The 20011-nt window shown below is 47.5% G+C and overlaps 1 protein-coding gene across 6 annotated transcripts in view; it reads left to right on the top strand.

Annotated features, from left to right (window-relative positions):
* ODR4 (odr-4 GPCR localization factor homolog) overlaps nt 1-12653 on the top strand; it is a 1066769-nt gene extending 1054116 nt beyond the window's left edge. For all 6 annotated transcript variants that reach the window (XM_069641378.1, XM_069641383.1, XM_069641382.1 and 3 more), the window contains one exon: nt 11923-12653. In XM_069641378.1, the coding sequence (XP_069497479.1) occupies nt 11923-11990 (68 nt within the window). In that variant the 3' untranslated portion in view covers nt 11991-12653. The remainder of the gene's footprint in view (nt 1-11922) is intronic.
* The last annotated feature ends 7358 nt before the right edge of the window (nt 12654-20011 follow it).

A 20011-nucleotide genomic window follows, 5' to 3' on the forward strand; every position in this document is an offset into this window, starting at 1 on the left:
CTTAAGTGGGAAGGGAGCTCCAGCGGGGCAGGTGCAAGTCAGTGTTTCGTCCAGAGGAAGAAGAGGTCTCGCCGTGGAGGAAAGATGAAGGTTGTTGCACTGCCTGGGAAGAAACCAGCCGCGGAGTCCTCCGGTTAAAAGGTACTACGCTTCTCTTCACAGTAGTGGTAAACCGTGGTATTCCGGTTGCCGGGGTGCTTGGCATGGGCAAGGCGGCCACGAGATGCTCCAGGAAGGTGAAAAGAAGGCAAAACTGGTTATCCCCACCAGTCAAAGGAAGAAGCCTCTCCGGACTGGAGATCTCCTCTGTCGTCGGGAAAAGTGGTGAGACGGTTCAGCAGGGCTCCACCGGTGGTGTCGTTGTTGCAGGTCGGTTCAGCTTCTCCCTCCTCGGTTTCTTAGGTCCTGTGGCGACTTCTGAAGTTCCAGTCCCCAAAGCCCTGCTTTTATGCAGCATACCCCCATTCACTCAGCCTAGCTGTCAATCAAACATGCCAATCACACAAGAGTGCGACTTGAGTTACCAAGGTAACTCAGTCCAGGGTGGCTAAACCCCCTCCCACACTCCCTGTGGTACCCAGACAGAGTGGCACCACTTTTGGAGGCTTCTGTGGAGAAGCCCGCCAAAAAGTGGAACAAAGGGCTCGACTTGGGTTGGAGTCACAGAAGAGAACACAAACGCCATTTTAGAATCGAGTTCTGGCAGAAAATACCAACCGGTGAATTAATATTAAATAAATAAGCCGGTGGTATGTTCGAGGCTATAAGAATTAAATAATTAAAGTTGGTAGCCTTGAACAATGGGAAAATCCCATAGAGATATATTTGCGGTCGAATATAAAAAGTAGTATCCACTGCCACCAGCCAAAACTCGATCAGGGGGGACGGAGGCCTGCCCCCTCGAACAACAGACCCCGGGGCAATCGAATTGCCCCGACCAGTACGTCCACAATATGATGGTTTGTACTGGTGTCTGTTCATAATTTGGGACTAGCAAAGCCAATGGTGACTTTACATGCCCTGGGAGACAGTAGTCAGTCCCAGGGTATGGAGTCTATGTTGGGGGGTTGCTACGACACCCCAGGGTTACGGCACAGAGGGTGCTGTGTAACCCACATAAAAAACACATGAGACCCTATGGAGTAAAATACCCCATAGCCCATAAAACACATGGAAAGTGAAAGCAACACCTCAAATCATGTCTAAGAGTGGGAGCAAAAGAATCTCACTCTTAGCAAGAGAGAAAAAAATAAACCCAAAAAATCCAGCAAAGCTGCTGGGGGACTCACTAGGTTTGGGAAATTAGCCTTACAGAGAATTCTCCCTAACACCTGCCATTCCCTTCACAAGCTAGGCTTCTCCCTAAATTTAAAGAAGTCGCATTTGACACCTTCCAAGCGGCTCCAATACATCGGAGCAGTGCTCGACACGTCCATGGGGCAGTGTTCACCTCCCCAGTCGAGGGCTCATCACATTCTGCAGATGGTGGACAAGTGTCAACGTGCCCAGAGTCTCCTGGCTTTCGAATTCTTAAGGTTGCTCAGCCTCATGGCATCCTGCATTTTTCTGGTGCCAGAGGCCAGACTGCGGATGAGATCCCTGCAGTGGGCGCTCAAGATGCAGTGGTCGCAGTTTTCCCGCAGGATGTCAGATCCCGTTCAGATTCCGATCTCGGTCGCCCAGGATCTTCTATGGTGGGCCGACGAAGGAAATCTGATGAAGGGGGCACAGTTTTGGCAACCATGGCCAGAGGTGACGATCGTGATGGATGCCTCCCTCACAGGATGGGGCGCTCATGTCAACGAGTTGACAGCCAGCGGCCGTTGGTCTCTGTCGGAGTCCAGACTCCACATCAATCTGTTAGAGCTGAAAGCCATCAGACTGGCCCTAAAGGCTTTTCTGCGGTCTCTGCAGGGGAAGACTGTCCTGATTATGACGGACAACACAGTGGCCATGCATTACCTCAACAAAAAAGGGGGGGCAGGGTCACTCCCGTTGTTCATGGAGGCTTTTTATCCTCCTCCGCATCCTGGTAAGGAAGAGGAGAGGCTCCATAGGTTGGATCCTAGGAGAGCTTTGAGCTTTTATCTTTCACGGATGTCCCGGGTCAGAGTGGACGATCAGCTCTTTGTAGGTTATGCTGGACACCGCTTGGGTCAGGCTGTTTCCAAACAGACCTTGTCCAGATGGATTGTTTTGACTATCACTGAATGCTACCGTTTGGCGGGGAAGGACGCTCCGGTAGGCTTACGGGCTCACTCTACTAGGGGTGTGGCTGCCTCCACTGCTCTACAAAGGGGTGTTCCTATTCGCAATATTTGTGAAGCAGCCACATGGGCCTCTGTCCATACTTTTGTTAAACATTGTGCCCCGGACTCCATCCACGGGCAGGATTTGGCCTTTGGTATGGCAGTCCTCGATTCAGCCATTTGATTGAGTACTCTAAACTTCAAACTCTAAATTCTTTCCCTCCTCCATAGTGTGCTACGGCTTTGGGAGTCTGTCATAGATGTGGAATACGTCGGAGAACACAATCCCTTCGAAGAACAAGTTACTTACCAAACTGGTAACGTTCTTTCGTTGGGATGGTCCTCTGACATATTCCACATCGCCCTCCCAGCCTGCCCCTCTGGAGAATTTCCCTTGTGATTACAGCTTCCATTTCTGCAAGGCTGTAGGCAGTTATCCTGGCAGGAGACTGGGGTCACACGTTCTGGGGGGAAAAAACTAAACTGAGTCAACGGGCGCCATGTGTCCTATATATAACATCCGGTGACGTTGACCCTCGACGGAGGCCCTCGAGGGACATCGGCTCGACGCCATCGACGCAGGACGCCCTCTGCTGAAAAGTTTCCAAAGTGCACAGCTGTGGGACACAACTGTCATAGACGTGGAATACGTCGGATGAACATCCCATCGAAAGAATGTTACCAGTTTGGTAAGTAACTTGTTCTTCTACGGTTATGATATGATATTTTATTTATATTGCGCCCATACACAAGTGTTTCAGGGTGCGACGAGGCAAGGGAGGGGTACAAGGGAGGACATAACGATCTTACTAGGCCCAGGGACATTAGGAATGCACATGTGCAGGGGAGAGGGAAGGGGGAAGTGCAAGGGCAGGGGAGGAGTGTGAAGTGCTGAACACGTGATCAAAACAGGTAGTGTGGCCAACAAGCAGCAAGTGCAAGAATTAAGCGCCGACAACGGGTATCTAATAAGTGCGGGTAAGGGTCTGAAGGGTAGCAGGTACAGACCCAAGTGCAAAAGGGTGTCACGACCCTCGCCCAAAACCCCCTCTGGCAAACCCATTGGCCAGGTTGAGTTAGGACTCGGGCTTCTAGAGCCTGGCATCCTCTTCAAAAGTCCTCATGGAGCCAGTCCTGGCACCTATGGTGCCAGGCTCATACACCATGAAAAACAATGTGCTTGGGAACTACTTTATTGTATTGTCAGCCAACATGGAGGCATCCACATAGCTTGGTCCCTAAGAACCAAGCTATGCGGTCTAGTGTTTTGGGTGTGGTAGCCTAGGGACTACTTTACCTGGACTATTTTGTTGGGGCTATTTAAGCCACACCCGAGCAAGACAACACGCTTTGCGTTACTTTGCAGCTTGCAACGTGACGCTCACCATGTCCAGCTATTCCCTCGAACCTCGGAGAAGCAGAACCTACAAGGAGACAAAAGGAACATCATTAGCAGCAGCATTTTACCTGCAGTCTTCATCTTTAAACACTCGCAGCTACTGAAAACAGCTTCCTCGAATCTGCACGCCTCCTGGACAGAACGACCTGAAAGAGGAAGATAGAGGCAACATTAAAGAAAGCAGTAGAGACATTTACAAATTACTAACTGCTCAAAAGGCTTACCTGGCTGGTCGCCTCTCGGCTGGCACCACTCCGGACATTCCACTCTCACTGAAGAACACCGCTACCTACAAGGAAGGAAAACACAGGTTAGCAAAGGCAAGACTTTGCAGCGCTGTGCATAGCGCTTACTTACAGCATCATAGCGCTCTTAATGTGCCATCATTTACCAGCGGGGCTCAATCAAAACAAGTTTGCTGCGCTGAAGCTCCGCATACCTAAGGGAGAAAAAAAGAGACATTTTAAACAAAGAAAGGCATGCAGGATAGCAACAAAACTAAAGAACAGCAATAAAACCTACCTGAACAATATCAAACGGGCCGGCGTCAGTGAAGTAACTGGACCGCACTCGCCCATGAAAGACAATGCGCACCTGCAAAGAAGGCAGGACGGAGAGTACGCCTAATTCTACCACAAGTTGAGGAGAGGGCCCCAAAGGGACTGAAATCATACAGGGGTGGAGAAAGGATACTTACCCCAGTCGGTCAGTCTTGAACACAGTCCTCCTGTATTTCCAGGCAGAACCTTCCCCGCAGACCACATCAGGGCAAAGCTGAGAAGCATACCAGCGGGTAACCCTGCTGTGTGGCGTCCCTGTGGATACCAGGTGAGCGTAACAAAGGGTAGACAGGAGGCAGTGAAGGTATACAGCTGGGTGGGCAGGGATCTGGGCCTGAATTCAGAGGGTAGCCAGGTGCCCAGTGCAGTCACAGACGGAAATCAGCAAGGGAGAGGAAGAGAGAAGGCAGAAGCAAAGAAGGTCTTCAGGTGCTTGTTACAGAGGAAGACCCCAGCCGAAGAAAGAGATCTACCACCAACTCGTTGCTTGGAGAAGCGACTGGCCCTGAGGGAGTTGGAGGTGGAGGCGCGAAGAGCTCGAGTAGGAAGGTATTTCCGGAGGAAGAGTTAAAGGTATTGCAGACCCAAGCCCCAGAATGCCTTGTGGACAATGCAGAGGGTCTTGAACTTAATCCTCGTAGCCACTGGGAGCCAATGAAGAGACTTCAGGGCCGGAGAGATAGAATCCTTGGGCTTGAGATCAAGGACAAGTCTCGCAGTCCTGGTCTGGATGAGTTGCTGAGGGGACGGAGAGTAGAAGCAGGCAGATTTAGAAAGAGGCTGTTGCAATAGTCCAGCCTAGAGAACACCAGGGTTCTAGAGACCATGAGCTTCTGGGGGAAGGAGAGGAAAGGGAAAATACCCCTCAGGAGGTGCAGTTGGTAGTTTGACTTCTTGGAGACGTCAGAGATGTGTGGAGAAAAGGAAAGCATGGCGTTGAAGATGACACCGAGGTTCTTAGCCTCACATGTGTGAACAGGAAGACGGCCAGGGGAGGCCGCCCAGAGGGTGACTGCAAAGGAAGGTGTAGGAGTGGCGATGAGGAGGATCTCTGTCTTACTGGCATTAAGGCAGAGGTTGTTGGTGGCATACCACTCCTGGATTGGACAGTCAGAGATGAGAGAAGGAGAAGAGGTGAACCTGAAAATGAGCCGAGTGTCATTTGCATAGCACTGAAAGTTGGAGCAGAGAGCAGCAATGTGATGGGTGATGGGTATTAGTTGAAAAGCCGGGGAACACCACAGGTGGAGAGTGGGATAGATGAAAGGAAGGACCCAATTTGGACCTGGGAGAGTCGGTTGGAGAGGAAAGAGGTCAACCAGGCCAGGGCCTGAACAGTGATATCCAGGTTATCACAGAGTCTGTTAAGCAGCATGGCATGTTTGACTGTTTCAGAGGCAGAAGAGAGATTGAGTAGGATGAGAGCATAGGGGAGATTTGAATCAACGTTAGAGAGCAGGTCTTCACGGATTTTCAGGAGGGCAGTTTCCGTGCTTCTAGCTGCTCTGAAGCCAGACTGATGGTCATGAGACAACCAGCGGAATCAATGTGGAGGTTAATCTTGGAGATGGCCAGCTTTTCCAGCCGTTTGCCCAGGAAAGGAGTAATAGAGATCGGGCGATAGTTAGCCGGGCAGGAAGGGGTCGGCTGTGGGTTTCTTGAGGAGAGGGTGCACATAGAAAGCGCTTCGGAGGGGAGGGGAAGGCTCCAGTGGCGAAGGAGTGATTGCAGAAATCGGCCAGGGCAGGAGCAAGGGTGTCAATATGGTCCTTGATGGTTTTGGACGAACAGGTAAGAACCTGTTTTGACAAAACTTTCATAGATCAGACTTGTCTATTAATCTCATCAGGGGAGAACAGAGGAAAGGAAGAGAAAGAGGGAGGAGAGGCGGCTGCAGGGGGGCCGGAGGTAGCGGAGAGAGACGCTGAAAGAGAAGGAGAGGACGAGAGGGTGGACCGGATGTTCTGGGTTTTGGAGATGATTGAGAAGCCAGGGCCGTGCAGAGGGCCTGGGAGGGTACAGGAGAAATAGAGACTGTAGCAGGATTGGCCAGCTTCTTGCAGATTTTAAAGAGTTCGGCCAAATTGTTAGATGCCGCGGAGACGCTGGCTTGGATGTGGGCTCTCTTCTTAGTGTGGACACAGAGCCGGTATTGCCTTTGGAGCAGGTGGCAGGCCAGTTTGCCCGAGGATGAACAATATGCCCGCCATTTCCTCTCAGTCACCCTACACTTGCGTTTAAGGGTGACGAGGTTAGAGTCGTACCAAGAGTTGCACTTGGCTTTGGGCTTCAACCGGATCCTCATGACAGGGGCAAGAACATTGAGAGTATTGGCGATAGCAGAGTGGAGCTTGGAAAGGGCAGTGTCAGTATGGGAGTCAGCTAGAGCTGGAGGAGGGGGAGAGGAAGTGGCAACTGACACACGCTTCATGGGCCGGATTAACGAGAAGGTAGGTGGCAGTGCTGTAGCTGTTTTGGCCTGAGGGGTAGAGAGGGAGAGATGGGAGGAAATGAGAAAGTGATCACTACAGGAGAGAGGAGTGGTGAGAGGGCTGGAGAGGGGGCGGTCAGAGGAGATGAGAAGATCCAGAGTGTGTCCTGCAGAGTGAGTAGGACCAGAGAGAAGAATAGAAATAGAGGGAGAGTCGCAGCGGTCCAGAGGATGGACAGGAAGCATCTAGGTGGATGTTGAGGTCTCCAAGGAGGAGGAGGAGCAGGAGGAGTTGAGTGGTCCAGGCCAGTAGGGAGAAGGAGAGGTCAGCCCACTCAGAGTAAAGTAATCTGACCAGATGGCCGATAGTAGCAATGGTGAGAGAGTGGCCAGGAGAGATTAAGCCTGCAGATAAGGCATTTGAAGGAGGAGTAGGTCTGCGTAGGAATCACAGAGGCAGGAATCCACTCCTGGAAGATCAAGGCTACACGCCCATCGGGATGGTTGGATCTGCGGACAGAGAGGATCTTGTAGCCATCAGGGAGGAGAGTGTCAAAACTTGTGACAGAGCTGGCCGTGAACCATGTCTCTGAGTTCTTCCAGGAGATGGCAGATGGCAGAGGAGTGTTTGACAGCAGAGCGAGAATTGAGAGTGGCCTCCCATCTGGTGCCACCATTAATGGGAGAAGGAGAGAAAGGAGAGAGCACAGAGACCATGTGAAGGGTCTATAGGTCTGGCGAAGGAATGACAAAGATGATGTCGGTGAGGGTCTGTCTGGAGGAAGCGCTGGGGTAGGTGTCAGCGTTGGGGAGACCGGGATTAGAGACCAAGATATCCTTTTTGAACTTTTTCCTGCCAGACGTAGTGAGAACGGTAGGATAGTGAATGTAGAAACAGTTGGAGAATATAGGTGAAACGGAGAGCGCCATAGGTAATGTGGAGGCAGAAGAAGAGGAGAGAGAGAAAAAAAGGATGGGGTTGGGGGTGAAAGCAGAGGAGGTGGAACGTGTCAGACAGCAGCACAAGGTAGCACAATGCAGTCACTGGGTCAGACAGAAACAAGAATTTGCAACTAGGTGAACACAGTTACAGCCACCGGGCAATGCTAGATTTTAACATTAAGCAAACTAGGTGATCACAATTACAGCCACAGGGCAGCGCTAGATTTTAAAATTAAGTAAGCTAGGTGAACACAATTACAGCCACAGGGCAATGCTAGATTTTAAAATTAAGCAAGCTAGGTGAACACAATTGCAGCCACAGGGCAGCACTAGATTTTAAAATTAAGCAAGCTAGGTGAACACAATTACAGCCACAGGGCAACGCTAGATTTTAAAATCAAGCAAACTACATGAACAAAATTACAGCTTAGGGCAACGCTAGATATTAAAATCAAGCAAACTAAGTGAACACAATTACAGCCACAGGACAATGCTAGATTTTAAAATTAAGCAAGCTATGTGAACACAATTGCAGCAACAGGGCAACGCTAGATTTTAAAATTAAGCAAGCTAGGTTAACACAATTACAGCCACAGAGCAACGCTAGATTTTAAAATCAAGCAAGCTAGGAGAACACAATTACAGCCACAGGACAATGCTAGATTTTAAAATCAACCAAACTACGTGAACACAATTACAGCCACAAGGCAACGCTAGATATTAAAATCAAGCAAACTAGGTGAACACAATTACAGCCACAGGGCAATGCTAGATTTTAAAATTAAGCAAGCTGTGCGAACACAATTGCAGCAACAGGCAACGCTATATTTTAATATTAAGCAAGCTAGGTGAACACAATTACATCCACCAGGGACTGCTGTAAGTAGTGAGAGAGGGAGTCAAGGTTAGACAGGTTGAGAGTGGGACAGTCAGAGAGGTGGGAGGCAGTTGCAGTTGTAGATGGAGGGAGCTAACCCATGGAGGTGTGTGAAGTCACAAAGGTATCAGATCATCAGAGGAAACAGTGTTGAGCGAAGAAGTGCCAGAATCATTCACAGTAAGGGGTACAGGAAGTACTCCCACAACGTCGCAGCAGTGGACAGGGAGCAGACAGAGGCCTTAGGAGTGGGCCTTGTTAGGAGGGCTGGCCAAGCCTGCCGGCATTCCGATAGGGTGATAAGTCTCCTCTTAATATCAAAATCGAACCCTTTCGTATGTGCGATGGGTTTTGCTTAAACTGTCGGAGGACCACTTCGATTCACTTCACACAATGTTCTGTTCAATCTTCTACTTTCGTTTCTGCCACTTCTTGGCGGTATACCTTACAGAGACCTTCGATTGAGCACATTCACAGTGCCAGACCTCTCCGTCAACGGTATTGCATCTTTCCTTCTCAAGTCCAAACATTCATCAGCAGATCAGCTTTACTTGCATCTTTCGCATGCATTTAACAATGTTTGTTCCAGCAATCGTTACACAATGTTGCAGCTTTCAACCTTGACTTAAACACAAACTGCTCTTGCATCAGTCTCCCCAACTCACCAGCTTTGTTGATCTCATTGGCGCTTCTTTGTTCTTGGAGCCAAGGACGATGCCACGTGGCTGCCGCTCCTGCCCTCCTTGGTCGGTTATGTGGGAGGGCATCCGGTATCTCCGACACGCAGGATTCTTCAGTTTGGTTTCCTGGCCTTATGCTTTCGGACTGGTTTCTTGAAAATAATGGTTTCTTGCCGAAAAGGTCAATGGTAGTTCCCTCCTTGCGAACCCTTCTTGGATTGCCGTCTTTCTCCCCTCGTCCAGCTGCCGACTCGGAACTGCTGTTCATTCGTGTGCTTTGCCTTGCTCAGAGTGTGCTCTCGTGCTCCGCCTTTTATCCGTGTGGGGAAGTTTAACGGAAGTCAGGTGTGAGTGATTGTCATTAATTGCCTGACTTTGCCTGACCATAGTAGCGGGACATGTCGGGATACACTGCTCAGGTGCAAGTCTTTTTTCTCCAAGAGTGGGCTGTCCGTGTGAAAGGGTTTGTGAAGGGAAAGGGGGAGGGGTAAGGTTCCCACATATCCTACCTGGAAGGATGGGGTAAAGGTGTTACAGGGGGAAGGATACAGCATCTCGCCATCCGGTGTCCCACTCCCCATGGACCCCTCTCCCAGGTGATACTCCCGCACTAGTCCACCCCGTGGTCTGGATCCAAAGGCGATGGCAGTGCCCTGGCCATCTGAGAGAGAGAGATCTGCTGGGACTAGGGGGTGAGACACCTTGTGGTTTCTCACACACTCCTCCTGTTTAATTTGTATACAAACCTTCTTCAAAAAACCTGTCTACACTAGACACAGATGTGCTATTTATCAATCACCGACGAATCCTGTTCCTTTTATATAAACATGATGTGGTCCCCATGGTGACCAGCCCTTTGGCATTTCAGAAACTCTTAGCTATCTGCATGAACTTTATGTGAAGACTCAATCTAAAAACAAAACTCAAGTTAGTCACACATATTATCCTTGGAAGTCAGAATTTGACTACCTTCACATTGAGTTACAGAAGAGCCTGAGTGGGGGTGCTTTCACGGCCGGGATCAAGAAACTCAGGACTCAAGAAATAAGAATAACACATTTGTATTTTTACAATACCAATGGACCCAATAATTGGGTTGGGTAGGTCCCTGAAAGCAGAGTTCTTAAAGATATTTAAAAAAAAGAAGCAACACTGACTAATCCATCAGTCCGTCTTCACTTCCCTCGGTTCTGCCTCCATGCAAACAAACAAAAAGCCACTTGCAGTCAAACGGGTTTGACTCCCCATGTGGTCCTCCCTTATATTGCCGCCCCCCCCAGAGTCAGGATCAGGTAGTGGCTGCTGTCCCCTGGCCACATGGGGAGAGGCTACTGCTGGGACAGGAGTGATACCATCATCAGATTCATCAGTCTCCTGCTGAAACCTGCAGCCTGCACCATCCTTTGATTGCTTAACCCTGCCCTGGTACTTGATTAAGAATAAGGATGCTGCTCACTCTCCTTCACTTCATAGGAACAGACTTGTCGACTGTCCCAATTGATCTGCTCGGATCTGCTCTAAGGAAAACCTTGCTTGTCATTTCCCTCTATGGATCCCGAAATAAATAAAGAAGTGAGAGCACCAGAACTATGATACACTTGTAAATGACAGCCTTGAGACCCACAGTTTCTGAAGAGAGTGAAAATCTAAACTCTCAAAGATATTGACTGCATTGACTTCAACGTGGAGCCTTCTAGCATTGAATAAAAAGCTGTTGTGGCTTTTGTAGTGCATGGCTCGAGTGCTTCTTTACTTGGTGGCCTTACCACTGACAGTCCAGTGGATTATTCACAGGAATTAAACCTGGATAAGCTACTTTACAGGAATCCAGTGGAGCTCTCTAATTGAAGGTGTCATGTCATCGTTTTCTAAAGACAAGATTTGCCATACTACCTTGTTTTGAAGCGGTTGCAGTTTGTTAGTTTGTTTTACAGCGATTCTTGAATAGGAGCCGTTTCAGTGCATGTGATATTTCTATTTTTGTCCAAAGGGTTTTATATTCTTCTATGTGCACATACACCTGCCTCTGCAAGGGTCGCAAGTATAAAACCCTACATATGGACCACATTGTCCTGTAAAACATCACTAATAAAGGCAATTAATAGCACATTCTCTCAAGGCATTATTGCAAAATAGATTATCATTTGTTTGAATCGCAAGTAGGTAGTTCTGTTTCAGGCCATATGCCGCTAGTAGTGGGTATCCTTCGTCAAGTTCATTTTGTTGGCCTGAAGACAACTCTGTTAAAAAAAACACTTTAAAGCCACACACGGGGGCATTAGGTTTATCCCAAAAATAATAAAATAAGACAAACGGAGAAACTAGACCTGTTATCGAGATCTCCGTTTTGGCCCTGTTAATTCCCAGGTTTGCATTCAAATTAGGACATGTCGTTTTTAAAGGGTATTCCACATTTGTGTTTTAATGTCTCCTTTTCCCCACTACAACTACCAGCATAATTGTGTTGTGACTGCGAGTCGACGTTTGGTATAGTTGGTGGAGTGCTTTCTTTTATAGTTTGCATATTAGGAGAAAGACCAAGCTAAACAGGCTCTGTGTGTAGGTTGGGCAGTAAACCTTGAGGAGTGGAGATATGCATTTGAGCGCTGATCTTGAATAGCCCATGGCATTAGGGCTCCATTGCTGATGTTCCTGGACAAATCTATCAACAATATTCTGTCTCTCCCAGGAGAAACGCTCAAATGACTTTCCCAATAATGAGCAAATACACAAGTGTTTCACATGATATCTTGCTCGCTGATCTTTTCCTTTGTTCTTTTTCAGGTGCCGTCCTAGCAGCTGCTTGTGCCCTTCTGGCTACCATCGTCTCTCTTCAGTACTACATGGACTAAACTTCGAGGCCAAGGAGATTTGCAATTACCAGGGCATGGATTACTCGTCCGTACATTCCTGATCATCTGGCCCCCAGCGCTGGCAAATCTCCATCCCTTAAGCACCAACAAACACACAGGGTGGCACAGAATATTTATTAGACCCCTCTCCTTGCATTGGAGCTTGCAGCTGCGGTGACTAGTTGGCGCCAACAAATACTGTAGGTTATGGCACAGCATGTAATTGCTCCTCCTGTGAAGTTGTTATGATTTGTGGCATTAAAAGGTGCTGTCTCAAACACCATGTTATCAGCAAGAGTTCAGGATGAGAAGCTGAGTTCTCTCCATTTTTTAAGATTTGGCTTAACAACAAAAAACAGTGGTGGATTTGTTTTCCACATTGAGTTGGTGGCATGCGATCATGTGGCTCCAGTGTGCGCAAGAAGGGAAGTTTCAAATGTGGTCCAAACAACACGCATTTATATGGTCACTAAGCAGCCCCACAGACGATTAGGCAAAGCTAAACATTTCTGTGATTCTAAACGGTGTGGGATGGTGTAGATGATAACGAGGGACACCTCTTTCTAAGTGTGTAATCATGTTCTAAGGCAAAAGGAAATTGAGTACAGAAAAGACTGCATATAACAAAAAATGTTTTAAATAAAATCAGCATTTTTTAAAGTGTTTTCTGTTTATCACTACTGAAGCGCAGCTTAAACAGAATTAGACTGTTTTTCTTTCGAGTCTTCGTGAATGAATAGGTATTTTGGCATCAAGCAGAGGTTATAAGGGACTGACGTTTTGCAAATTTGAATTTCTGGGGACATTTATACCGGCGCCCAGCCACATCTTAGTATTTTCGCACCAGCCTCTGCTCCCAAAAATCATCTGGTATATCCGTCTTTGGTCATGAGCACTGCTCTTCAGAAAACCTCTCCTCATCGTTTCCCTGCCTGTGCGTTCACCCGGGGAGGGGTCGAGGGGGAAAGGCGGTGTAGGGTAGTACACTAAGAAAATGGCAGTTGCTAATTTGTCTCCTTGTCTTCTCCCTTAAACTCTCTGGATACCTCATCGCCACCACTCCTTTACTGATACGTGTCCGTGCCCACCTGAACCAGACCTGTGCCCAAAGTAGACACCCTCTCCTTTCCTTCACCCCAGTAGTTCCGGCATGCCCCCCTACATCGCTGGTTCGGTAATGCATTCTAGGGTGCTCTAGGAAAGTGACAGCATCTTTTCCCTGCATTCCTTAGTACCTGTGTGACTACCATTGAGTTGAGCCTGACACGAGATGTTCTACTCGATGAGGCCTAGAGTTGGTTAGCATGGGGAAGAAATGGATAGATGAACATGAGGAACTCCCCACTATGCTCAATCAATCCCTCCCTGTCCCCAGGGAAGAAATGGATGTGTGCATAGGATGGACTCCACTCTATGCTCAACCTATTCTTCTCTGCCCTGTGCCCGTGTGAGCTGTGGCTCCTGGCTTTCTGTCATAAAATCCTTCCAGCAAGGAGGCATGAACAAAGATGCTCTGAATCCACCATCCAACTATCGACTCTCCTTTCCGAGAATGGGGCTGAATCACCTAGCAATTGGGTGGCATATAACTTGCCCTTGTGCTTATTGAGTGCACCGGTCCGGTACTTGTCCACATTTTGTAATATTTGCAGACATGCAATGCACACTTTGCCCCCAGTTCAAGGCCCTTTGCCTTGCCAATTGACTTGTAGAAAATGATTTATTCCTCCCCCTGGGCCCCTATCGCTGATGGCCCTTAAGAGGAAGTAACGGCACCTCTCCGTGGGGTGGCATGAGATGGGAAGGTGTGCTGACCATGCGCAAAGCTTTGGTCATGCCAAGCACATGTGGCTTAGGTGTGTGTTGTGTTTGCTTCTTTGGGCTTTGAAGGTATGGCGTTGGCTGTGAAGTGGTTTGGATGCTCTGTCCTGAAAAAGGAGCAGCCATGGGAGCAGGATTTGAATCTCACCTCCTCCAATTGGCCTTTTTTCTTTTCTTTTGTTGCTTTTCTTTACCCATTGACAGGTAGTTCTCCATGGACCAAAGTACACTTTTTACAAAAACAAAATACTTCTAATTAGCTGAATTGAAATCAGTGTACTCGGTTGATCCTGGCACTGCCAACAGCGTATAATGGTTACTATTAACCAACTGGACTGTGGTCGACCCTCTCTAGCAACCCCTGCCATACACCATGCCGTGCGTGATTTGTCAGTGTATGTTTTCACAGAGCTGCCTGAAACAAGAAGTATGATAACTTTTATTGTGGGAAAAATTACAAGATGGGCCAACTCAAAATAGAAGCTAGTTCTTTCCAAATAAAACTATATAGATTGTTGTTCTTCTTTGGTTTATCTGGGCCTCTCTGCCTGTGTTACTACGCCACTACATCCTTCCTGGTCACCCCCGCTTTTTGGGTCTTTGCTACTCTTCAATGCCCTTCCCAGCCCTTACAATTCAAAAGGGATTCAGTCACCCTTTCTCAGCTCCCTGTGCGTTGGGGGCTCTAAGGATGGCTAAGCCCTTCAAGTTTTGTACTAGTTGCAGGCTTTCCGGGGTCCTGCACTACAGGGCTGACTCTAGAACATAGTCTCACATCAGACCGTTCTGTGGAAGTAGCCGTCAGGGAGTGCTTGCAAGGTATCTATTAGGCCTGCCATAAGCGAGACCCCTTCTGCTTCTTCCATCGCTGAATTTGTTTAACTTTCCTCGCCAATTCTCGTTCCTCCTTCCACTTTCTGATCCTGCCGATTGCCAAGCAGGCCTGCTGGAACCTTCCTGTTCCTGCTGTCTAGAGGACTGCTCTCCTCCGTCTCAGTCCCACTTCCGCCTCCTTGTGTTCCCACCTCTTCTTGTGATGTTTCCATTCCTCCTCTGCAACAACCTCTTTGTTCCATCTTCCACTTGCTGATATTATCCCCTTCTCCCCCTATGTACCATCTCCTATCACCCCGCCTCTTCTCATGACCTTGTCACTTCCACTGTCCCACCCCCTCTTGATGTTATCCCTTCCTGCTCTGTATCACCTTCAATACCTCCACATTTTTTCACCTTCTCCAGTACCGAGGTCTGGGCGCACACACCACAGCTACCACCCCCTCCTTCACTCTTGTAGCACTCACAACCTCCTCCTGCTCTAATCTGCTGCCACCTCTCCAACCTCCTCCGTCTTTCCATTCTGCCCTTTCTCCAACTCTGTAATTTCCAGCCACTGACAACCTTTAGCCTCCGGCAACCCACAGTCTCTGATTAGGTGTGCCACAGTGAGCCAATGAATTCATAAAAGAAAGGGTCTATGTCGTCATTCAGATGCTGGGTCATGCTTAACCTGTGCATTCTGCTCAAAACTCTGTTACACGGGCCACGGTTTCATAAGAGCCATGTTTCATGAGAGATTTACTGAATATCGTTTTAAAGGGCTTCAGGTTTGTTCTCATGCTGTCTGGTATATTGATTATTGATGTTTTTCACGTTTGTGCTGCTCGTTGGGTTGCCTATACTCGGGAGAGTTATTTTGAATGATGATTTTTTTTGTACATGTTTTGTTTCTATGATGCTTGTACAGTCCAGTCCCACACATGGTCAATAGGTGGCACTCTACAGTCTGGCACAAGTACTGCCTGCCTAAACACTGACATATATTTTGTGACCACAAAAACGATGCAACATTGCCCTCTTATATAGTACGATGATGTTCAATGCAGACACATGCAACTCCCTAAAAAATGAGCAAAACAGTTTCTGAATGCATTTGGTCAGCCAGCCAAAACCTGGGCTATTCTATAGGTTGGGGCTAGAGTTGTAGAATGTTGCATTTAACTGCTACCTCAGTCTACACTGCCTACCTATGTGCTGCATTTGTGTATTTTATATCTTTTATAAAGATGATGGATGCTGCTTTATTGGGCTTAAGTTTTATTTTTATGCTGTCTACTACATTGATATATTTTCACTGTGCTACTAGTGGAACGGTCTACATTTGATCGAGATGTGTTGAAATATGCTTTTAAGTTCATGTTTTGTTTCAATGCTGCTTGTACATTCCAGTCCCACACAGGGTTCATAGATGGCGCTATGCTGCCTTCTTATGTTTTCCACTCCACCCAGTGTTCTCCCCACTCTTATAAAAAACCAATTTGTGCACACTGTTCACTGTCAGGGATATCAGCCCTCTACAGGGTGCCTCAGGACATCGCCTTACAAGGATCTTAACTGAAGGGCACCACTTGTAAGACGTTGCTATGGCCACACCTTATTGATGCTACAAGTTGCCCGACAGGGCTGGTACTAACCTTCTCAACACTGAAACACACCACACCTATACCAACTAAGCCACTCACAAACAGTAACTGGACAGCCCTCTCAGCTGCCATCAAGCAACAGAATGCTGCACCGCTACAATCAACGTACATATCACAGTCCCGGCCAATACATTCTAGCACCAGGGGCATACAACGCTCCCCCCTGGATACAAATGTCTCTCTGTTCTGGACATAGAGCACCTAGAAATAGACCTGCACGTAGAGTTCATGTGACTTCCGGTCTGCATGCATCAACACAACAGCAAAGGTATTGTGCATTTCCCCTCTCTTTCAGATCTCCTGTGTACCTGGAGTCAAGCCAAATGGGAGCGTTGTGTTGTATAAATCTACATCACATAACAAATATCACCTGGCAAAACACTGACATATTTTTTATGACCAAAAAAACGATTCAATATTGCCTTGCCTCCATCCCACGCTAAAACAGCTGATAAAGTTAAATAGGGAAATGTGCAGCACACTGACACCTGTATTCTCCCTGAAAAAGGAGCAAAATGGTTTGAGTGCATATGATCAGCCATTTTGTAGAATCTAAGGATGCTATGTACATTTGGACTAGAGTTGTAGGGTGATGCCTGCTAGAACTCCTTTAGTCCGCTCTGCCATTTATATTTTCCCCACCTGATTGCTACATTTATATGTATTTTTAGTTCATAAATGGAGCAGGCTGCTCTATGATGCATGGCCAACACTAACAGATAGTTGGCAAGGGGGCCTGTCAGATGCGAGTATGTCCCAATTGAACACGTGTGTTCCTGGTCATGTTTGTCCAAGGGACTCCAGCAATGATCCCCACTAATCAGGAGCATAAAGTAACTAGAATTCTGGACAAGTGAAGACTAGGGATTTGCTACTGACTCGTTCCATCTTACTTTTGTACAGGTATTCCAGAGAGATCTGGGGTTCACACTACACGCTCACTGTTCAAGGCACCCAGGGCCCAACAAACCCTCCCTGGGTATACAAACTGAGGACTCAGCCATGGGCAAGTTACAACTGTCCTTTATTTTCCATAACCGACAGGGTTCATACAGGAAAGACCTTTCCGGCAATCGCAGCTCTTGAGCCTGTGTCAGGAGATTTTTGTGCCATTCTGGCCTCAGAAATCAAGGCTCAACCCCGAAAACCTAAGAGCTTGCCTGATTGGGGTGGTATCACCTATGGCAGGCACGTTCAGATGTTATTCCACTGGTCTTCGCATGTCGGGTGGCTTGCCTGACCCTTACCCAAAAACTGTCTATTACATTGATGCAGGGTCGCAGGATTACCATTGGCCCTTGCACTCTGCCATCCATCCCTGGATTTGTGTTCCCTGATTGGCTGGAGCTGCTCTCCTCAGGCCTGGGACCCAGCTCTGTTCTCAGCGCTAAGTGCACCTTTCTTAAGGTGATGTGAAAGACTTTGGGCCCCATCACGAGTTGGGCTGCAGCCCTTAAATGTGGTGGTAACGGTATAACAGCCGCATTTAAGGGCTGGCCCTATCACGAGGTGGGAGCTAAATGGGCTGTTTTACCTCCAGCCTTTCTCTGGAGGTGAAAATCCCCTGTTTTCGGATGTATTACCGCCGTCTGTATTAGCCCGCATAATTAGCGCTCAAAATGCCCCATTGAATCCAATGGACCAAATGTGGAATGGGGATTTACCGTTAACACCCAACCCGTGGTCCGACTGTAATACCGCCGGACCGATCGATGCTAGGGCTATTACAGTAGGGCTTTACTACAGCCGGGATACAGCCCAACTCGTGATGAGGCCCTATGTGTTTCCAGTGTTGCCATCACTACACCCACTTTGCCTTTGAGAGTGCCTGTTGAGTTGCAATGTTTTAGAATAATACATGTCACTTCGTGTCTGCATCGCTGGGAACTTCTCCTCTTCCCACCGCGGGTGAATGCCCATTGTTCGGCTTGTCCGTACCACGTGGGTGCAGCCTGCAAAATTGGGCTTTCTGCTCTCCAATTAGTGAGGATTTATTCTGCTTTTTGCAGGTGGCTCCTTGTCTCCAAGGCTTAGGAATGTGCTGCTCACCTCTGACCTTGGCTGTGAGCCCTGACTTGGTGCTTCGTGCAGCCTGATTCTGTTTTGCTTTGTCTCTCGTTCTGCAGCCTGTGGCTTCATTTAATTCTACTATAGTTGTGTTATAATTGCTATATGTCTATATTGTGCTATTCTTCTTATAGGTTAGTATTGTGGTCCTTCCAGGTTCCTTATACAATCCTGTAGTTCCAGATGATTAGTTGCAATAAGCTGCTGCAAGCTTGCTCTGCATCTCTTCTTCGCCTTGCATTCTGCTTTCTGCATTTGGATAATGAGAAAAATAAAGGCTTTTGACAGTATGTATCTGTCCTCTATCTACAGAACTGTGTAAATATGTTTTTCGTGTGTATGTGTGTGTCCATGTAACTTTGTGCGTGGATGTGAGTGTGCTTCATCGCTAACGTTACTATGTTGTGGTGTCTCGAATGACATCAACATAATGCAGTCAAATCCTTATGCACACTGAATTGCCGCCTATTGGCATACAATGTCGCAGAATCCCAATGCTGGAGTGCCCCTATGAGGGATGTCAACCAATACAATATCACTGACATTCATGATAAAGGTCCCCCAAAAGAGCCAGTGCTATCCTTTAAGGCTACTTTAAAAGACCCAATCATGGACCTTTTGGCAAAGGCTGTGTAGTTTACAGGACGACAAAAAAGAGCCTGTAAAGAAAATATCAACGAGCTGCCTAAGATCCCGAATGTTTATCAAAACACCCTTCACCAAAGAGACTTGTTCTTCAATTGGGTGTCCGGTCATTTGGTCGAAAATAAATGGTCGAATGACCATTTGATCGAATCAAAATGGTCGGGAAAAAAGGTCGAATTTATTTATTTATTTATATATATTTGTTTAGTTTTGGTTGCTTAAAAAATATTTTTTAATAAAGAAAAAAGGGGGTTGGGGGGGGGAACCCCCCATAAAATAAAATAAAAATAAAAAAATCGACCTTTTTTTTTCGACCATTTTACTTCAATCAAATGGTCATTCGACCATTTGGTTTTCGACCAAATGACTGGTAACCCTTCAATTGGGCACGGCTGGTGTAAAGCCAGCAGTATTTCCATCCTTTCACCTGGATAGAGATGAAAAAGATGGACACAATTGCCAAGAAAGTTTTTGCCTCTGGGAGTTTTTCTCTAAAAGTCATCAATGCATCCTGCACCCTGCAACGTATTCACATATGTTATGGATGATGGTTTTGAAGGCAGCCTCTTGTCTACCCAAAGGGGAGGTAAGCGGATGGACTTCACCTTATGGCAGTTGAAAAGTAGGCAGCATGCCAGACGCTACAGGCTGGTCTAGATGTGGCTCCGTTAATGGGCACTGTTTTTGCAGGTTAAGGACATCCATGCTTAGCCTAGATGTCCAAGCTAAACTACTGGATATGCTGTTTGATGGGGTGCACCTATTTAGTTCAAAGTCAGATGACAACCTAGAATACATGTCTGGCTTCTAAAGCTTTAGCTAAATCTCTGGAGCCTGCAGTGAGATAACCAGCCACACAGGCATCCTGAAGCCGTCCTCTCCAAGTTAGTGCTATCGCTACTTCTCGTTTTTCAGCCAAAGATGAAGACCGCAGACCAGGACAAAAGGCGCTATACAAGACATGAAAGAGAAGAGGCGTGGTAAGGGAACACTGACTGCTTCGGTTAC

The sequence above is a fragment of the Ambystoma mexicanum genome, chromosome 1q, assembly GCF_040938575.1.
Source record: "Ambystoma mexicanum isolate Mex_15411 chromosome 1q, UKY_AmexF1_1, whole genome shotgun sequence".
Lineage (NCBI taxonomy): Eukaryota > Metazoa > Chordata > Amphibia > Caudata > Ambystomatidae > Ambystoma > Ambystoma mexicanum.